This window comes from Pimephales promelas, chromosome 3, assembly GCF_988280905.1.
Source record: "Pimephales promelas chromosome 3, fPimPro1.hap1.1, whole genome shotgun sequence".
Classification (NCBI taxonomy): Eukaryota; Metazoa; Chordata; class Actinopteri; order Cypriniformes; family Leuciscidae; genus Pimephales; species Pimephales promelas.
This window is the reverse complement of record NC_142771.1, coordinates 3907255-3928067: the sequence shown is the minus strand read 5'-3', so window position 1 is coordinate 3928067 and position 20813 is coordinate 3907255. Positions and strand designations below refer to the sequence as shown.

The 20813-nt window shown below is 40.2% G+C and overlaps 1 protein-coding gene and 1 pseudogene across 6 annotated transcripts in view; one reads left to right on the top strand and one right to left on the bottom strand.

Moving 5' to 3' along the window:
• Window positions 1-6717: 6717 nt before the first annotated feature.
• Window positions 6718-16782, bottom strand: LOC120475418 (uncharacterized; annotated as a pseudogene). The gene is made up of 4 exons (XR_016155281.1): window positions 16635-16782; window positions 14865-15140; window positions 7413-9497; window positions 6718-7131 (listed from the first exon to the last, which is right to left on the bottom strand). The product of XR_016155281.1 is annotated as an uncharacterized LOC120475418 (transcript).
• Window positions 16783-17686: 904 nt separating this feature from the next.
• Window positions 17687-20813, top strand: part of LOC148981876 (uncharacterized) — a 55207-nt gene continuing 52080 nt past the window's right edge. The window contains exons 1-2 of one of the 5 annotated variants that reach the window (XM_089129183.1): window positions 17740-17885; window positions 18307-18469. In XM_089129183.1, the coding sequence (XP_088985309.1) occupies window positions 18412-18469 (58 nt within the window). In that variant the 5' untranslated portion in view covers window positions 17740-17885; window positions 18307-18411. Of the gene's footprint in view, window positions 18470-19173; window positions 19391-20813 lie in introns of all 5 variants that reach the window. The other 4 variants (XM_089129182.1, XM_089129181.1, XR_016155291.1 and 1 more) reach the window with 4 other exon arrangements.

Sequence of the window (20813 nt, the reverse complement as noted above, 5' to 3'; positions counted from 1 at the left end):
GTACTTACATTTACGAGTCATTAGATCATGTTTAAATTTGATTTCTCTGTGCATGCTATTTGAGGGGGACCCCATAAACCTCCATTATATGACTGACAGACAACACCGGTTTGACCGAAAAATATCAAAATTGAAAATACTGTGGAAATAAAGACACCTACATCTTGGATGCCCTTTAGCTAAGATAAAACATATCAAAAAATAATTTCAAAGTGAACTATCCCTTTAAGAAATATGTCAAATAAACTGTTAAATGTCTACTTTTTATGTGCCCACCTACAGTCAAAATAAAATATTGTGCTTTTGTAAAATAAAGAAAATAAACATGGTTGTGCGTTCTGCTTCTCCGTCTCCGCCCTCAGCGAATGCTATTCACTCAGGCAAGAGCAATGTTTATAATCATTTAAGTTTGTACTTTTAAATCATCTTTTTTAAAACTAAAATAAGTATTCTCTGTTTATGTGAGATCTCAGCCATTCTTATTATCGTTCTCATAGCTCATTATTTTCCTAATGTGACACGCCCACGGAAGAGAGTGCTCATTTAAAATTCAAATGATCTGAAGAAACACAATGAGACATGTAAACGCCCACATAAACTTGGTAAACACCAGTGATGAGCGGGAGCCTGCGGTCACCCGCGGTTATCCGCAGTTTCGAGTCATCCAAAAATATTTTTAATGATATTCGGATCCCGGTCGGTCGGGTCGTTTGAAATAAAGATGCCAATTAAACCTTTGTATATAGTACTATACACAATTTTCTATGAAATACATAGGCCTACACTTTATTTGGCTGAGTAACTGGCACGAAGATGACGCATGAGCTCAGTCTTGGTTCTGTACTGGTGATTCGAGAACCGCTGTACCTGTGCATTCGGTACTATGCGGATGCGCAGTATCAGCTGCTCGTGCTTATCACTTCTCTCAGCAGTGGCACCAACATGTCTCAGTTTAGTGAACTGTTGGAGTTACTGGAGTAAAATATACTCCGGGATATTGGTCTGAAAGTGAGTAACTTTAGTAACTTGTGGATTAAGCACTGACGCAAGATGCAAACTGTTTCGAACGATTCAGTCCGGTTACACCGGTTCACTAAAAAGAACCGGTTCAAAAGAACGATTCGTTCACGAACCGGCCATCACTACAGTCTGCAGGGAGAGATGGAGGCGGCAAGAGAAAAGGTGAAGACTGGGGAGTAGAAGCTCCGCTAATAGCTACACAAATACGAAGGTCAAAGTGTCGGGAAATAATGAAAGATGATGACCAAGGTGCTGGCTTTGATGCTGGCTTTGTTATGTGTACTTCTTGCGATGCTATTTTCACATTTGTGTTACACGTCTATGGCCCAATGACGCTACAATGAGCATTCACTACTTTAAAAAAATGCGGATCAGGAAGCCGGTCGGTTACAATATTTTCTTTCCTTTTTTGCGGCCCGAGTTGCGAGCGGGTTAGTTGAAAACGTCGGTCGGGTGCGGGTTGTTTATACATTGACCCGCGCATCACTGGTAAACACACTATTTTTAGTCAGATTAATGTACGGTCATATATATATATATATACACACACACATATATATATATACAGTACTGTGCAAAAGTTTTAGGCACGTGTGAAAAAATGCTGTAGAGTAAGAATGCTTTCAAAAACGGACATGTTAATTATATTTATCATATTTATTATAATATGATTATATTTATCAATTAACAAAATGCAAAGTGAGTGAACAGAAGAAAAATCTACATCAAATCAATATTTGGTGTGACCACCCTTTGCCTTCAAAACAGCATCAATTCTTCTAGGTACACTTGCACACCGTTTTTGAAGGAACTCGGCAGGTAGGTTGGCTCAAACATCTTGGAGAACCAACCACAGTTCTTCTGTGGATTTAGGCAGCCTCAGTTGCTTCTCTCTCTTCATGTAATCCCAGACAGACTCGATGATGTTGAGATCAGGGCTCTGTGGGGGCCATACCATCACTTCCAGGACTCCTTGAATGGTAAATGGACTGCATTTATAAAGCATAGACCCAATGGCCACCAAAGCGCTTTACATTTGCCTCACATTCACCCATTCACTCACTCATTCATACACCGACGGCGGTGTCAGCCATGCAAGGTGCCATCCAGCTCGTCGGGAGCAGCTGGGGTTAGGTTTCTTGCTCATGGACACCTCGACACTTGGTCAGGTGGAACCGGGGATTGAACCACCAACCTTTCGGTTTGTAGACAACCTACACGTACCACTGAGCCACTGCCGCCCTATCATGCTTACTTGTTCTCCTTGACGCCTGGACTCCTCCAAGTCTTACTTGACTCCTTGTTCTTCTTTACGCTGAAAATCGTTCTTAATGACTTTCGCTGTATGTTTGGGGTCATTGTCATGCTGCAGAATAAATATGGGGCCAATAAGATGCCTCCCTGATGATATTGTCACAGTGTCTGGTTGTGTTTCCTTGTTTGTCCACTAGATGTCCTCCTTCCCCTCGGTGTCATGTATTTCTGGAACTGCATTTCCCAGCATTCTGTCTGTCACTGTCACTCATCAGTTCATTGCACTCAGCTGTTCCCTGTAATCATTGTTTCCAGCTGTTCTGTGTTAGTCTTGTTAGTTCTGTGTATATATTCCCTGTCTGTGTTAGTTTGTGTACGGATTCGTTGCTGAATGTCACTAACACTTCTGAGGTCTGTTTTCTTGCCTGTTCGTGGTTTGTTTCTTGTTTATTTGTTTATTGGACTGCTAAAATGTATTTTGACCCCTGCATGGATGACTATGAGTTGGATTGCCCTGATAATAAATATGCTGCATTTGGATCCACCTGTTTCCCTGTGTGTTCCCGTGACAGAACGAATCCGTCAAATAATGGATCCAGTAGCATGAACATTTTTCAGGGCTTTGCCTTATTGGCCCGCCGGACTGAGGTCAAGGTGGTCAATTCCCCTGAGAACCCGGCCACCGATGACCGAGAATCTTTTAGGGGAACCCGTCTGGCCAAGTTTTCTGGGACTCGTGGAGGCCGCAGGAGAGGAGGTCCTAGAAGTAAGCCCCGGAATCACTCTCAACTTTGGTCTTTCTCCGACCATGGGCCGGTGATGCTCAGCCCAGAGCTTCCTTCACCGCTGGTCCTGTCCAGCCTGGAGCCTATACCTCACCATAAAGAACGACGGAGAAGGAGGAGGAAATACCCGTCTGCCCAGCGAGAGACTGTTCACGTCCCGTCTGCCCAGCGAGAGACTGCTCATGTCCCGTCTGCCCAGAGAGAGACTGTCCACGTCCCGTCTGCCCAGAGAGAGACTGTCCACGTCCCGTCGGCCCAGCGAGAGACTGTCCACGTCCCGTCGGCCCAGCGAGAGACTGTCCACGTCCCGTCTGCCCAGCGAGAGACTGTCCACGTCCCGTCGGCCCAGCGAGAGACTGTTCACGACCCGTCTGCCCGACGAAAGACTGGTCAGGTCCCGTCTGTATCCCTGAGCTGGGACTATCTTGAGCGTCTGATTAAGACGTTGGAGAGACCTGTCCCTGAGCCGGTGCCTGTCCCTGAGCCGGTGCCTGTCCCTGTCCCTGAGCTGGAGCTCATGTTGGTTCAGGACCCAGCGTTTTTTTCTGTGTTTGTGTCTGTTCTTGTGACTGTGTCTGTTTTAGTGTCAGTTCCTGAGCCGGCGCCTGTTCCCGAGCCGGAGGCAGAGCCAGCGCCTGTTCCCGAGCCGGAGGCAAAGCCAGCGCCTGTTCCTGAGCCAGAGGCAGAGCCAGTGCCGGTTCCTGAGCCGGAAGCAGAATCAATGCCTGTTCCAGAGCTGGAGCTCATGTCGATTCCGGACCCAGTGTCTATGTCTGTGTTTGTGTCTGTCCTTGTGTCTGTTCCTGAGCCGGTGTCTGTGCCTGAGTTGGGGTCTTCACCGCCCTGGCCACCCGAGGGGTCTTCACCGCCCTGGCCACCCGAGGGGTCTTCACCGCCCTGGCCACCCGAGGGGTCTTCACCGCCCTGGCCACCCGAGGGGTCTTCTCCGCCCTGGCCACCCGAAAGGTCTGCTCCGCCCTGGCCACCCGAGGGGTCTTCACCGCCCTGGCCACCCGAGGGGTCTTCACCGCCCTGGCCACCCGAAAGGTCTTCACCGCCCTGGCCACCCGAGGGGTCTTCACCGCCCTGGCCACCCGAGGGGTCTTCACCGCCCTGGCCACCCGAAAGGTCTGCTCCGCCCTGGCCGCCCGATGGACTACGTGTCTCGCCCTGGCCACCCGATGGACTCTGTGTCTCGCCCTGGTCCTCGGTAAAGCCCTCACCCCTTGTTCCTGTCTCCCTTCATGGACCTGGCCCACCATCCCTCCCCCTGATCCTCCACCGTTCCACCTCCCTCCTGAACTCTTGTGATTGTGTTGTAGTTGTTGTCGTGGAGTGTCTGGTAGCCACTCCGTAGAGGGGGGGTTATGTCACAGTGTCTGGTTGTGTTTCCTTGTTTGTCCACTAGATGTCCTCCTTCCCCTCGGTGTCATGTATTTCTGGAACTGCATTTCCCAGCATTCTGTCTGTCACTGTCACTCATCAGTTCATTGCACTCAGCTGTTCCCTGTAATCATTGTTTCCAGCTGTTCTGTGTTAGTCTTGTTAGTTCTGTGTATATATTCCCTGTCTGTGTTAGTTTGTGTACGGATTCGTTGCTGAATGTCACTAACACTTCTGAGGTCTGTTTTCTTGCCTGTTCGTGGTTTGTTTCTTGTTTATTTGTTTATTGGACTGCTAAAATGTATTTTGACCCCTGCATGGATGACTATGAGTTGGATTGCCCTGATAATAAATATGCTGCATTTGGATCCACCTGTTTCCCTGTGTGTTCCCGTGACAGATATTGCATGATGGATAAGTATCTGCCTGTACTTCTCAGCATTGAGGAGACCATTGATTCTGACCAAATCCCCAACTCCATTTGCAGAAATGCAGCCCCAAACTTGCTAGGAACCTCCACCATGCTTCACTGTTGCCTGCAGACGTGTACCGCTCTCCAGCCCTTCGGTGAACAAACTGCCTTCTGCGACAGCCAAATATTTCAAATTTGGACTCATCAGTCCAGAGCACCTGCTGCCATTTTCCTGCACCCCAGTTCCTGTGTTTTCGTGCAAAGTTGAGTCACTTGGCCTTGTTTCCACGTCGGAGGTATGGCTTTTTAGCCGCAAGTCTTCCACGAAGGCCACTTCTGACCAGACTTCTCCGGACTGTAGATGGGTCTACCAGGGTCCCACTGTTTTCTACCAGTTTTGAGCTGATGGCACTGCTGGACATCTTCAGTTTGTGAAGGTAAGTAAGCATGATGCGTCTTTCATCTGCTGCAGTAAATTTCCTTGGCCGACCACTGCGTCTACGGTCCTCAACGTTGCCCGTTTCTTTGTGCTTCTTCAAAAGAGCTTGGACAGCACATCTGGAAACCCCAGTCTGCCTTGAAATTTTTGCCTCGGAGACACCTTGCTGATGCAGTATAACTACCTTGTGTCTTGTTGCTGTGCTCAGCCTGGCCATGGTGTATGACTTTTGACAGTAAACTGTCTTCAGCAACCTCACCTTGTTAGCTGAGTTTGGCTGTTCCTCACCCAGTTTACTTCCTCCTACACAGCTGTTTCTGTTTCAGTTAATGATTGTGTTTCAACCTACATATTGAATTGATGATCATTAGCACATGTTTGGTATTGTTGAGAATTCCTATGGATCACATGACATAGCCAATCATGGGAGGAGCTAAGTCTCCTCAGGTGCACTTAATGATTGATAAGGTACTATTGTTTGGTGTAATGGTGTGGCACATGCAATGGAAACAGATTGTCCTTTCTTTCTCTCCTAATGAGAGCCTTTGAAGAGTTTATGTGTTCCTGACAATGTAAGTTTGTTTGCTTTGTTTTATTATGTTAATTCTTGAGATTCTGTTTGTCTAATTCTGAAATGTATTATGTGATTAAGGATTTATTAGTTGAAGTTCTATGGTGTTAATTATATTTAAGATTCTGTTTGTTCTTTTGTTTATAGAAACCATACAACTCTATCTGATTCCAATTCACCCTGTGGCCTTTCAATAAATGATAATGGACTGAGTATTGGACCCCTGTGTTTTAATGGACACACCATCCTGGTAGCACATTTCCTGAACTAAAGTTTTTATCAGAAATTTACAGGTATAATTGTTTAATCATACACCTGACTATATGCCTACATAATCCCTGACTTTGTGCAAGTGTACCTAGAAGAATTAATGCTGTTCGGAAGGCAAAGGGTTGTCGCACCAAATATGGATTTGATTTAGATTTTTCTTCTGTTCACTCACTTTGCATTTAGTTAATTGCTAAATATAATCTATTAACATGTCTATTTTTGAAAGTATTCTTACTTTACAGCATTTTTACAAACCTGCCTAAAACTTTTGCACAGTTCTGTATATATATATATTGGCCTATATATAAAATGAATATATAAATGAAAGTCAAAGGCACATTTTTAGTCATACCTGGAAACAAATCCTGTTCAAATAGGTTAAATAATTTACGTCTCGTCAATGATTGGTCGATATACCAAGGGAGACTAGCCACCTCTGCCATTTTACATTTCTCAATACTCCTAATTGCTGTTAATGTAATACTCAATGGTGGTTGACTAATTCTTTTACCAATTGAGGCACAAGTCTCTGCCAATACATTTGCTTCCACGGTCCCTTCAAGACTCGTGTTTCACAGATTCAGCACATCAGGCACACGTTGGTTAAACAGTGGTGAAATTAAAAACAAGAAACACATTCTGAGACATAAAATTAATAACTGGGGGTTTTATTAACATTAAATCATCCCTCTCCCATTTTACATGATGCTTTGCTAACACGCAAAGCATCTCATAGAACTGTCCAGTTTAAATGATCCATGAAAGTATAAAACTACATTTTGCATTGAAGAGTTGAAGAGAAACTAGATGTTATAAAAACAATTAAGAACAAGTTAAATTCATGTTATGGCCTCTTCTTCTTCAAGTCCTGCATTGATCACATGTGTAAGGTTTTGCTCCGCTGTGGATCCTCATGTGAATCTTCAGCCTTGATTTAGGGCAGGAGACAGATTTTTTTTGGCTTCTGTTTTTTCTTTCTTGATCACATCCATCAGGTCTAAAAGACAAATTAAATCAAGTGAGTATATTATACACTCTAATCAGAGTTACTTTGACATGAAGGTGCCAAGAGCGACACCTACAGTGAGAGTGAATTAGCATTGGTCTGAACAGACAAATTGCATGTGAAAATCAGACTGAACTTTCGTGTTGGTCTGAACATGAATTAGTAGATACCACATCAACCAACAAAATGTGCTCTCTCTAATCGTGGCTGTTGGGAAACTAACTTAAAAGAAGAGACTTTTGTTGCTCAGCACATAAAGATGAACTACTTACCGTGACCTCAGACTGTGTTGGATGGTTACACGTGGATCTTCATGTGTATCTTCAGCTGACTTTTAATAGAGAAACTCTGTCCACACTGATCACACGTGTGCGGCTTCTCTCTGCTGTGGATCTTCTCATGTTTTTTCAGAAATGACGACCGACTGAATCTCTTGTCGCAGTGTGAACACTTGTAAGGTTTTTCTCCAGTGTGGATCTTCTCATGTATTTTCAGAGATGATAAGTCACTGAATATCTTGTCACAGTGTAAACACATGTAAGGTTTTTCTCCGCTGTGGATCCTCTCATGTCTTTTCAGAGCTGATGACAGATTAAATCTCTTGTCACAGTGTGAACACTTGTAAGGTTTTTCTCCAGTGTGGATCCTCTCATGTGCTTTAAGATATGATGAATCATTGAATCTCTTATCACAGTGTGAACACTTGTAAGGTTTTTCTCCAGTGTGGATCCTCTCATGTTTTGTCAGATATGATGAGTGACTGAATCTATTGTCACAGTGTGAACACTTGTAAGGTTTTTCTCCAGTGTGGATCCTCTTATGTGATGTCAGACTAGATGAATCACTGAATCTCTTGTCACACTGTGAACACTTGTAAGGTTTTTCTCCAGTGTGGATCTTCTCATGTGTTGTCAGAGTTGATGACTGATTGAATCTCTTGTCGCAGTGTGAACACTTGTAAGGTTTTTCTCCAGTGTGGACCCTCTGGTGCCGTTTTAAACTGCTTGCATTAGTAAAAGTCTTCTCACACTCAAAGCACATGTACTCTCTCACACCAGTGTGTATTTTCTGATGTTCTTGTAAATATTGCAGCTGTGAAAAACTCTTTCCACACACAGAACATGAATGTGGCTTCTCCTTCGTATGAACTGTCTGGTGTTTCTTCACCTCTGTTGCCCTGAGAAATGTTTTGCCGCATTGATCACATGAGAACGGCCTCTCTCCGGTGTGGATCATCATGTGAAGCTTTAGACTTTGTTTGTTTGAGAATCTCTTTTCACAGTGTTCACACATGAACGGCTTCTCTCCAGTGTGAACTCTCATGTGTAGCTTAAGATTTTTTTTGATTATGAAAGCCTTCCCGCACTGATCACATGAGAACGGTCTCTCTCCAGTGTGGGTCCTCATGTGAATCTGAAGACTTTGTTTGTTTGAGAATCTCTTCTCGCACTGATCACACATGAACGGCTTCTCTCCGGTGTGAACTCTCATGTGAAGCTCAAGATTGTGTTTGCTAATAAACCTCTTCCCGCACTTACTGCATGAGAACGGCTTCTCTCCGGTGTGGATCTTCATGTGTTCATTAAGGTGTGATGATTGATTGTAACTCTTCTCACATTGATAGCATGCGTACGGCTTCACTCCGGTGTGAACTCTTAAGTGTTGATCGAGACGTGATTTTTTGGAGAATCTCTGTTCACACTGATCACACATGAACGGCTTCTCTCCGGTGTGAACGCTCATGTGAGTCTTTAAACTATATTTGTATGTAAACCTTTTTTCACATTGATCACATGCGAACAGTTTCTCTCCTGTATGAACTCTCATGTGAACATCAAGACCTTGTTTGTGCGAGAATCTCTTTTCACACTGATCACACATGAACGGCTTCTCTCCGGTGTGGATCTTCATGTGACTTTCCAGGTGTGTTTTTTGTGTGCAACTCTTCCCGCACTGATCACATGTGTACGGCTTCTCTCCAGTGTGGACTCTCATGTGAATCTTAAGACTAGATTTTTCTTTGAAACTTTTTCCACACTGATCACATGTGTGTGGTTTCTCTCCAGTGTGAACTCTCGTGTGAATTTCAAGACTTTTTTTGGTTGTGAAACTCTTTTCACATTGATCACATGTGTGTGGTTTCTCTCCAGTGTGGATCCTCATGTGAAACTCAAGACCTTGTTTGGATTTGAGACCTGTTCCACACTGAGTGCAGGTGAAAGATTTCTTGGCTCTTCTCTTCTTTAAAAATGTCTTTTTAGTCTTTGAGCAACTTAAAGGTTTTTCTCCAGGTTTAATATGATGTTCGTCCTCCTCTTCACTCAATTCTTCACTCTCCTCGTTCTCTTCCATCAGGTCTGACATGAAAGAAAAATTGATTTTATTCAATTAATTCAAAATTCAAAAAAACTTCCATATTTTCACACCAACTTTTGGATATTTAATTTATTTTGCTTTTTAATTACTGAGGGCTGCTCACAGTAGACTTATTATTCCACCGACTTCCATTTATATGCAAATGAATGTGGGACATCAGAAACTCAAGATCAAGTGAATAACAAAATTGAATGTGTATTTAAATTGGATCATGTATGTATTAAGAAATGTGAAATTATTTAAGAAATTGGTGCCTTCTAGACTGAGAAAAGCCAGGAAATGTATTTTTGCAGACTGATCTCATGAAGTAGCGTGTGTATGACACGCCAATTTTCATTTTTGTGAACGCCATTGACTTAATGTTATATAAATATATGACTTACCTCAACCCCGTCCCTAAACCTAACCGTCACTGGGGTTAATGGCATTTATGACTGTTCCCTTTCCATAGGAAAAAAAATATATGACTTACCTCAACCCCATCCCTAAACTTAACCGTCACTGGGGTTAATGGCATTTATGACTGGACATTTGACGGCGTGTACAGACACGCGGAATGACGCGGACGTTAATGGCGTAGACATACACGCGGATAGCTCAAAATGTGTAGAGATAACACGCTACTTGACTCGAAAGTGCCGTGTATGTTTACGCAAAAGTCATGATGTCATGTTGTATTATTGACATGCCCTACGAGGCCACTCCTAAAGCCACACCTACCGGTTACAGACGGCAGTACCGGAAGAATTGATTCAAATAGGTTACTAGTTGACTTCGAAACTTAACCACTTAAAGGGTTAGTTCACCCAAAAATGAAAATTAAGTCATTAATTACTCACCCCCATGCTGTACCAACCCCGTAAGACCTTTGTTCGTCTTCGGAACACAAAGGAAGATATTTTTGATTAAATTTGAGAGCTGTATAACTACCACATTGGCTCCTAAGGGACTGCCTCTTGACGGCCCAAAAAGTCAATGAAGAAAATGTTTAAATATCCCAAGTGACTACCGTGGCTCAACTATATGTTTATCAAGCGACGCGAATACTTTTTGTGCGAAAAAACAAACAAAAATAACGAGTTTATTCGACTATTTTTTTCTTCCTTGTAGGCCAGAACGAGACTTCCTTATAGATTTCCACGACGCATGCGCGAGATTTGCGATCTGCGTACACAGCTTACACTACTTCAGATCGCAATTCTCGCGCATGCGTCGTGGAAATCTATAAGGAAGTCTCGTTCTGGCCTACAAGGAAGAAAAAAATAGTCGAATAAACTCGTTATTTTTGTTTGTTTTTTCGCACAAAAAGTATTCGCGTCGCTTGGTAAACATATAGTTGAGCCACGGTAGTCACTTGGGATATTTAAACATTTTCTTCATTGACTTTCTGGGCCGTCAAGAGGCAGTCCCTTAGGAGCCAATGTGGTAGTTATACAGATCTCAAATTTAATCAAAAATATCTTCATTTGTGTTCCGAAGATGAACGAAGGTCTTACGGGGTTGGTACAGCATGGGGGTGAGTAATTAATGACTTAATTTTCATTTTTGGGTGAACTAAAAGATGCCATTTTATCGTGAGTCTGCCAGTGCTCTTCCTCCTGACCAGCGTTGGATTCGTCTGCCAGATTTTGGGATGTCCAGGATTCGGATTTTGCCATGCATTATGTTTACAATGTTTCAATCGGAATCTGAATGTAGTGTTTACATGATCGCTAAATAAGTGATCAGCTGATGTGCGTTTTGTGCGATTTTGAAGCAGAATGCATGACCTGCAAAGCTGGCACATACGAGTCAGTGTGAAATAATGTAGGCGTAGTGAACTCCCAGATAGCACAAGTCTATTTGATGTAATGTTTACATCTGGAAGACGTATTTTTAAGAGTGTTTGCTCATCTGCAGTAGGTCTATAGGATGTTCCCAGATAGCACAAGTCTATTTGATGTAATATTTACATCTGGAAGACGTATTTTAAAGAGTGTTTGCTCATCTTCAAGACGTCTATAGGACGTCCCTGTCAGATGTCAAATAGACGTTTAGAAGATGTCTTTAAGATGTAATGATTTAGAATGCATGTTAAACTGACATCTTCTAAACGTCTATTTGATATCTGACAGGACACGTTCTATAGACGTCTTGCAGATGAGCAAACTCTCTTTAAAATATGTCTTCCAGATGTAAACATCACATCAAATAGATTTGTCTATCTGGGTTTCCTGTCAGATGTCAAATAGACGTTTAGAAGATGTCAGTTTAACATACATTCTAAATCATTACATCTTAGAGACATCTTCTAAACGTCTATTTGACATCTGACAGGACACGTCCTATAGATGTATTGCAGATGAGCAAACACTCTTAAAAAAACGTCTTCCAGATGTAAACATCTCATCAAATAGACTTGTCTATCTGGGCTGCGACTGTGGAAAATAAGAGCCGAGACCCTGACATTTTGGGCGTTCTCGAAGTCTTGTCTGTCGCACGGATGGTGGGGGAGCGGGAGGCGGCAGGAGGAGCAAGACCTGCTTGGCGGTCGGGAGGAAGAGCCGGACATGTCCGGGAAAAAGAGGACGTATGGTCACCCCTACTTTTCATCTTTCTCCACGGAGCAAGAGTCCGTTAGCTTAGCTTTAAAACAAAAAACATGGCTGACACTGGTTATTGCCTACATTCTGTGAGTGAAATCGCACCCTCTATGGTCAGGTTGAAAACATGCGGATCTAGCTTCTACTAATGGCTTAGCCTCTGGCCAAAACAAAAATGACGATTTTTGCGTCATAGAAGTATTGCCAAAAAATACATAAATCTCTCGTCTCAGGGGGACATACCGTTTTTACCTCTTGTAACGACAGCCACAAAGCGCCCTCAGATCACTTGGACACAGTGGCGGCGCCAGGGGGGGTCTTGGGGGGTCTTAAGACCCTCCCAAAAAACGCTGTGACCCCCCATTCGACCCCCCACCCACTTCCTGATTAAAAAATATATTTATGCAGGATAAAGATTTAAAAATGTTTCTCTTCAAACTAGGCAGAACAATAATCATAAATAATTTATTCGACATATACAAAATATAAACACAAGAATCAATGCCACGCCCCATGAACGTTGCTGCTACACCTTGCGTCATTGTATTCAAGGCGCTACCGCGAGCTGCAACGAAGCTAAAAATGGATCGCTTTATATAATGAGAGCTGACGGAAATTATAGCAATAGGAGTGAAAATATACCTGTTGCCGTGGAGGGCGAGGCCTGCTTGATGGAGACTGGAGAGTTAAGAGGAGAGAAGTAGACACAGGAGGAGACTGGAGACTTAAAGGGTTAGTTCGGTATTTTACTCTTAAAGCCCTGTTTTAAGATCGTTGCTGATGAAATAGAATACAAAATCATAATAAAATCGCTGTAAAAGATGCCTTCCATGGTTTTATATCGTAGTTTTGTCCCAAGTCAAGTCAATGTAGTTGTACAAAAACTATTTTAAAACCTTTTGGAAAACATCTTTTGCAGCGATTTTTGCGTGAGCATTTCAGTGAACATCCCAGACCACTCGGTGAGTTTCACGTCTTTGTAAACGAAAGTTTATGCGTTTTATGAATGATTGTTCCAGTGCTAACACAAGTTCTCGGGACAGCAGTAGCTAATTTGACCAAATTTCAATCTTAACCGTTCTATTTCATCAGAAACTATCTTAAAACAGGGCTTTAGGTGTAAAGTAGGGCAATCAAAAGGTGGTGAGAGTATGAGAATAGATACTATTTTGTGTTTTGTTCATTGTTGTGCTTGAATTAAACTGCATCTTTTTCATGAACATTTTCTCTGCTGCTTTATTCATCCATGTTCGTATCAACCCCCAGCCACCACTACTGACTCCCTCTGAAATTACAACCAATCATCACATTTTGTAAATATGTTTTCTGTAATGGGTGTGGTGTGGCTATGGCAATTAAAGTTCGAGCATATTGTTTGCAAACCGAAATTAATTAAAAACAAAGTAGTTGATATGCTGTGTTGTTTTTGTTGTTAAGTAGCAGTAATATGCAGTTATTAGCCGTGTCAACTGTATTTTTTTGTTGGTTTTCATGAGACCCCCCCCCCCCTTGAAATGACCAGGACCCCCCATTGCCCCCCCAATCAAAATTGTCTGGAGCCGCCACTGCTTGGACATGGCTGTGGTTACAAGAGGTAGAAACGATATAAATACTGTTCGTTTTCTCACACAAACCGCTCGTTTCGTGTCTTAGGCTATCAATGTCGCCGTCAAATGTCCGAGCAAAACAAAGCAAAATGTACATCTACATCTGGGGAGCTATCTTTTTCTTTCCTAGGATGGTAAGGGAACAGTCATTAATGGCATTAACCCCAGTGACGGTTAGGTTTAGGGACGGGGTTGAGGTAAGTCATATATTTATATATACAGTAATAACGTTAAGTCAACGGCGTTCATAAACACGCTGAAAAGCGATTATGCGTGTTGATAGCACGCCAAAAATGGAAATACGAATTGGCGTGTCAAACACACGCTCCTTCATGAGATCGGTCTGAATGCGGAAACAAAGACACCTATATCTTGGATGACCTTGAGGTAAGCTAAAACATATCAAAATTTAATTTCAAAGTGAACTATCCCTTTAAGATTAAAGTGTCCATAGAAATTTCACATACTTAAAGTCAAGAGTGACTGCGGCTTTAACTAGTTTTAAATTAGCCATTTTTATGAGCATTATCTGTGTCCTATACATTTGACTCAACCCTGTTACTTCTGACATGATTTTCTTCATTTTCAAAAAGAGCATTTCTTAAAATTGAGACACAGGAAGTGACATCATCTGGGGTTTTTCTGCTGCCTGATGGGAGGATAAGAAAATAATCTCAATCCTTTCTCTCTGTTACTCACACTGTACAGTGTTGATCACATTCATCAACTCTGTTACCAAAGTTATTATAAGAAGAATCTCAATGAATGCGACACTTATATTATTTATAAGAAATACAACTAACTATAAATCAAGTTTTGCTTAAGTTATGCTTACAACCCTGTCAGCCATTTTGGAAAGTTGATTTACTTGAATTAGTTTGTCGTTTACTTAAGGTTATTATAAAGATAACTATATTGAAAAACAATGCAAATAAATGTTACATTACATAGCTAGAATATTTAGTTTGGCCTGATGTTGACAAAAAGTGTATAAACCTCACATTACTGACCATTTGTTAAAACTAACAAACAAAAACATTTTTACCCATTTTATAGTTTAACTGCATATCTAAACGTGCTTGAAAATTCATTACATATTCAAATGTTTGTAACATGAATGTTCTCCAGCATCATTAATGAATAAAGAATAAACACCAACCTCTTTGTTCTTCGGGATCTTCAGTGTGTTTCATTCTGCAGGGTTCTGAATCACTCATGTTCTCACCGTCCTCTTTAATAAAATCAGTCTTTGCCGATTTCAGCTCTTCCTGATGCTCGTCTTCACTTGTAGCTGATGGGAATATTCCAGCATTTATAGGGAATTACAGTGGGAGGAGCTTCACTGATGGTGTAATGATGTGGGAGGGGATTCACTGATGATGTAATGGTGTGGGAGGGGCTTCAATTATAGTAAGTTTTATTGGGAGGTACTGATCTGCCCAAAATAAAAATAAAATATATCAGTACTGAGTTTGTTTTTATACTTAACACATAAGCATTTATTTCTGTTTGTCTGTAAAGTAACTGATGCTAAAACACAGTTTGTTTGTTTTTTGCGCACAAAATGTATTCTCATCGCTTGATAAAATGTATGGTTGAGCCACTGTAATCACTTGGACTATTTTAACAATGTCTTTCCTAACTTTCTGCGTCAGCAAGTTTCAATTACAATAGATGCCTATGGAGGAGTGATCCAGCTCTTAGATTTAATCAAAAATATCTAAATGTGTGTTCTGAAGATGAACGAAAGTCTTGGAACAACATGAGGGAGAATAATTACAGACATAATTTACATTTTTGGGTGAACTATCCCTTTAATAAATGAATACCTCAGCCTGTTGATGCCAATGAAATGAGTGTCAGTTTACAGGAGATCAGAAGACATCAGCATAATAAATGAGGTGAAAACAGGAACTATTGACGTGAAATATGGGTATTACTGGCCCATTTACTGCCCTAGTACAGCAGTTGTCACTTTAAAAGTACGCATGTAAATTAATTGTGGACAACGGCCTCATCACCTCAGTATGCTAACGCTGTGAATCAGAGGGAATCGTCATTATGCAGATTGAGCACTGATGTGTCTCTTACATCTGATAAACATCTGTGCCATTTGCTTCACAGAAATATGCTTCTTCCCACTACATACTATTGATGTGTCCTACTATGTTTGGTCTCAACAGAATTGTGTTGAACTTAATAGAGATATTAAAGTATCATAATGTACAGCTGCTGAAACATGCATTGAGGAGATCATGTTAATGTACCAGCCATTTGCCTTCAGGTTTATGGTCTTTAGGTTTCTGTGTTAATATTGCAATCATGTTTAACGATCCCTTGCTCAGGGTGTGATTAGAAAATTAATGTGTTTTCTATACAGTGTGTCTACTGTCGATATATTTAAACGTGTCGTATTAAACAACTTAGCTTTAAAGGCTTAATCTTCCCTTTTTTAATACAGATATATTGCAAAGGTAAAATACCCTTTTCAGTTTTGTGTTCGATTTGTGGCTAATAAATGTCAGATAATACAAATGCTCTAGTTCACTGTATGTTTTTGTTCATGTTTTATCAAGGGATAAGTCTGAAACACTGCATAAAATAATGATATCATGGCTACGGGTAATATTAAGCATACTTCTGTGTAAATATTTTCTTTACTGTGGTTAAACCATGGTGGTCTTGTAATATGCTCATAGTTCTGGACAGATATTTGGCTACATTTGAAGAGAGAGAGAGGGAGAGAGAGAGAGTGTGTGTGTGTGTGTGTGAGAGAGAGAGATGATCAAATAATCCCTTCGAGGATTCTAATAATGAGTTAAAACGATTGTATGAACTCGACTGTATTTGTGTGTTGTAGTAAAAAGTAGCGGTAGAAGTATCGTGGTATACAAATAACAAAAGTATAATACATCTACAAAAAACATACTATTCTGAAACGTCCTGTAACAGCCGTTCGTACACAAGTTCTGCTCGACTCCTCTCCATCCAATAATATTCTCCGAGTTTGAATTCGCGCTGAAATTGAAAAGGCAATATTGGCGCGTGTGTTTACAATACTTCCTCCTTCTTCTTCTTCTTTCCGTTTCATGGCTGCTCACTCCGTTGGAGTATTACCGCCACCTACTGTATTGGACGCATGAGTAATGGATCTGATTAGAAAAATAAATAAATAATAAAACTGTGTAACTTACGTTCTTATAACTAGGAAATCAGACCGGTTTACGAGAAGGGACAGTGTGTAGAAAAAAGGTAAATTATATAAAAATATAAAAAATAATGCGAAAATATAAAAAAATGAAATCTGCACCCCATAAACACTAAGTTCAAACTTCTATCCAAAACATTAAAAAGCGGAGATAATTTACAGCATTCAGAACACATTAAAAAGACTGTGTCAAATTCATTACAAAAAGTACAAAATTAAGAATCTGAATATTCACATAAATAACTGTAAATCACCAGACCATTTTGGCAGGGGGTTTTATACAATAACCGCCATGAAGGTGATTTATTCTGCTCATATTTCAGTAAAGACAGACTTTACTAAAAAATTATATAAATTTTGGTGTTTCTTTTTCTTTTCTTTTTTTAACTTCTTTGTCCTTTAAAAAAATGCCTAACTTTTTTTTAGTGACTGCCTGGTCACATCTAAATTTTTTATTGGCCCAAGTGAAATTCTGCTAATTTAATTTTATCACTTTGCACAATTTCACTTTGGCCAATTGAATTTTTTTTTAGATGTGACAAGTCAGGGAGGGTAGACATTTATACAGTGGAAGAATGATTTTATTTGTTTAACATACTTGTGGAAATGTTGTAGATTTCTAATTATTGAATAATGCAACAAAAAAACAACAACATATTTTGCAGGTCAATATTATTAAAATCAATGCTGTTCGAAGGGCTTTGAATGGCTCTGCACAATCCCAGTCGGGACCTAAAAGGATCTAAAAAAAAAAAAGTTTTAATGACAAAATTGCTCGACTTCGGTGTGCTTCATTTGCGCGACGTACGATGACGTCATCGCGCCGGAAAGGTCACGTCTGTCTGTGGCTGTGACGTGGTTATCCCGCAGTGTTAAAAGCACAGAGGTTACAACGAACGTGGAAAAACAACAATGTCGGCCGACTTTAAATTTGGAGCAAGGGATGGAGTTTCTCGGATGACATGTGGATGAGTAAATCGTCAGGACATTTACATTTTTTAGTGAATTAATCCTTTAATTAAATCATGAGCTGATCGATGAGTTGAATCAAGTGTCTTTGATTAGGGAGACAAAGAAAACGGGCTTATTATATCTTAAAACGGGCTTACGGTCCTTCAGGACAGGTTTGGGAAACACTTTAACAAATTGTCCACTTACTAATAATCTTAAGTAGGCTACATTGTTTTGTTTTTTTACAACGGCGTCTTCTGTATGTGGAAAACTCAAAGGAAGAATTCTGAATGAACAATTAATGAAAACAAACTATATCATGATGACTAAAACTTAGACAAACGTGAATGAGACAGTAAATAAAAAATTGTTCATAGCACACTTTTTTAAGTAAAGCACTTATAAAACACTTCTGTATTTTTGGTTTACTTAATCTTACTAGTTATTATTAGACAATTGGGAAAGATGAGTGAAAGCAAGTGAAAATGAGCATCAGGAAGAGCTGAAATCTGCAAAGACTGAGTTTATTAAAGAGGACAGTGAGAACATGAGTGATCCAGAACCCTGCAGAATGAAACACACTGAAGATCCTGAAGAACAAAGAGGTTTGTGTTTATTCTTCATTCATTCATGATGCTGGAGAACATTCATGTTAGAAACATTCAAGCTCTTCATCAATTTTTGATATGCAGTTAAACTTGAAAAAAAAAAAATGGGTACAGATTTTCAACAAATGGTTTAGTAGAGTTAGGTTGGAGAAACTTTCATTTAGATGTCAACATCAGGTTTAAATGATCTCCTTTATTTACACTTATTTTCTAATATAGTTTACAACATTAGATAGATAGATAGATAGATAGATAGATAGATAGATAGATAGATAATTTAAATATAAAATTTTTAAATATAACTATATAATATACAATTTAAGTGCCATGGTAGGTCAAACTAACTTTACTTAACATTTTCTTATATTGAAAATTTTAATTTCCTGCCATCTCTTGGAATATCTGGAAGCCAGGTTTTTGCTAGTGTGTGTCATTATTTGCAGAACACAAATGACCCTAGGTTGATTTTACTCCGAACCATCCCTTTAAGGAAAAACTTTTTTTTGTAAATGTCAATTGCGCCAAATTAAACTTGAGCACATGTGCTCCTTCTAAAAAAAGTTAGCATCAAGCCCTGTGATGGTTTAATAGTCATTTATTCATGAAAGACCTTTACCGAACAAAACATTGAATAATTGTTATCAAACAATTTCTAACAAATATTGAGAGATAAAACTCACTGTTTTTTTGTTTTTTGACAGATCAGCTCCTCACACAGCAGCCACATCATCAGTGAAGCTCCTCCCACAACAATTCTCCAATAAATACTGTAAATTCCCATCAGTTCCAAGTATAGACAAGCATCAATGGAAGAGCTGAAATCTGCAAAGACTGAGTTTATTAAAGAGGACAGTGAGAACATGAGTGATCCAGAACCCTGCAGAATGAAACACACTGAAGATCTTGAAGAACAAAGAGGTTTGTGTTTATTCTTCATTCATTCATGATGCTGGAGAACGTTCATGTTAGAATGTTCTTCATTCAGTAAATGCATAATTTCTGTACATATTATTTCTGTGCGTTTGATATGAGTATATATTCAATCGCACTAAAGATAGGGTATATTTAGACATGCTTGATACATAAATATAAGCAGAAATGTAAAAAAGCAAAAATGCATAAATTAATATACAAAGAAATTTAAAAATGCATAAATTAATATACAAAGAAATGTAAAAAAAAATAAAATACAAACATGTATTTTTCCACTTATTTATTTCTACATTCATTTATGTATTTATGTCTACATTTATTTATTTTCACTGTTTATTTATACATTTATTTATTTCCACATGAGATGCGTGACTCACTGTGTTTACATGAGCCCCTTTTGTTTGATTTAAGAATAATTCAAAATTGGTGACTTGTGATTAATCAGTATCTAAGAGCAGCATCTAAATATGGGTTGTGTTTTAAGTATTTGAATTGTCACCTGTTATGCATACGAAATTAGGAAACGCAGATGTAAATCGCGTTGTTTTGGGTTTCTCTCTGCGCTGGTGAGCGAGTCTCATCGGCAATAAACGCAAGCTATCAGCCCTAGCCACCACGCTTACATTGTTATTAATATTAGATATTTATATTCAGAATTCATACAGGAGACGCGCTCTCATGTCCAAGTATCTGTTATCAGACCCGTTGAAGAGCAGTTTCTGTTCATGTGTGCTATGCGTGTTAAGCCTATATAGCCTACCCTACATACAGTTAGGTCGATATACACGACTTAAAATGTGATATTGCCTTCACAGCTCTTGTGTTTCGTTTGGTCACACACCACAAGGTGTCACTGTGGCCTCAAAGCTTCAGCACTGCCACTCTGAGCTCCATTGCTGATGTCTGAGTTAAAACACGTCCCCCTCATTAGCATACAGAGAAAGAAATGTTGGAATAAATAAATGTGGAAATAATTAAATATGGAAATAAATAAATGTGAAAATAAATAAATGTAGACATGAAAACATAAATACATAAATGAATGTAGAAATACAGTACTGTGCAGAAGTCTGAGGCTATGTTTACACGGAAACGATTCTGAAGAGAAAACGCAAAAGTGGCGTTGCGTCATCACTTTTTATTCTGCGTTTAGACGAGCGTTTTGTGTGGGAAATCCGCATGCAAATGGTGACGCAAAAGTGTGTGAAATTCAATGTAGTATGCACTTCAGGCAGCTAGGAGTGCATACTACAACAACACCAAGTCCGCGCGCCTGAGAACAACCTTCACTCTCAAGCAGACTTTTGCGTTTACACGGGAACGCGGCGGTGGAGCGTTTTTAAGATTTCCACTCTGGAGGGTGGTTTCACTTTTTTGCGTTTTTAAGCCTCAAAAACGCCATCGCCAT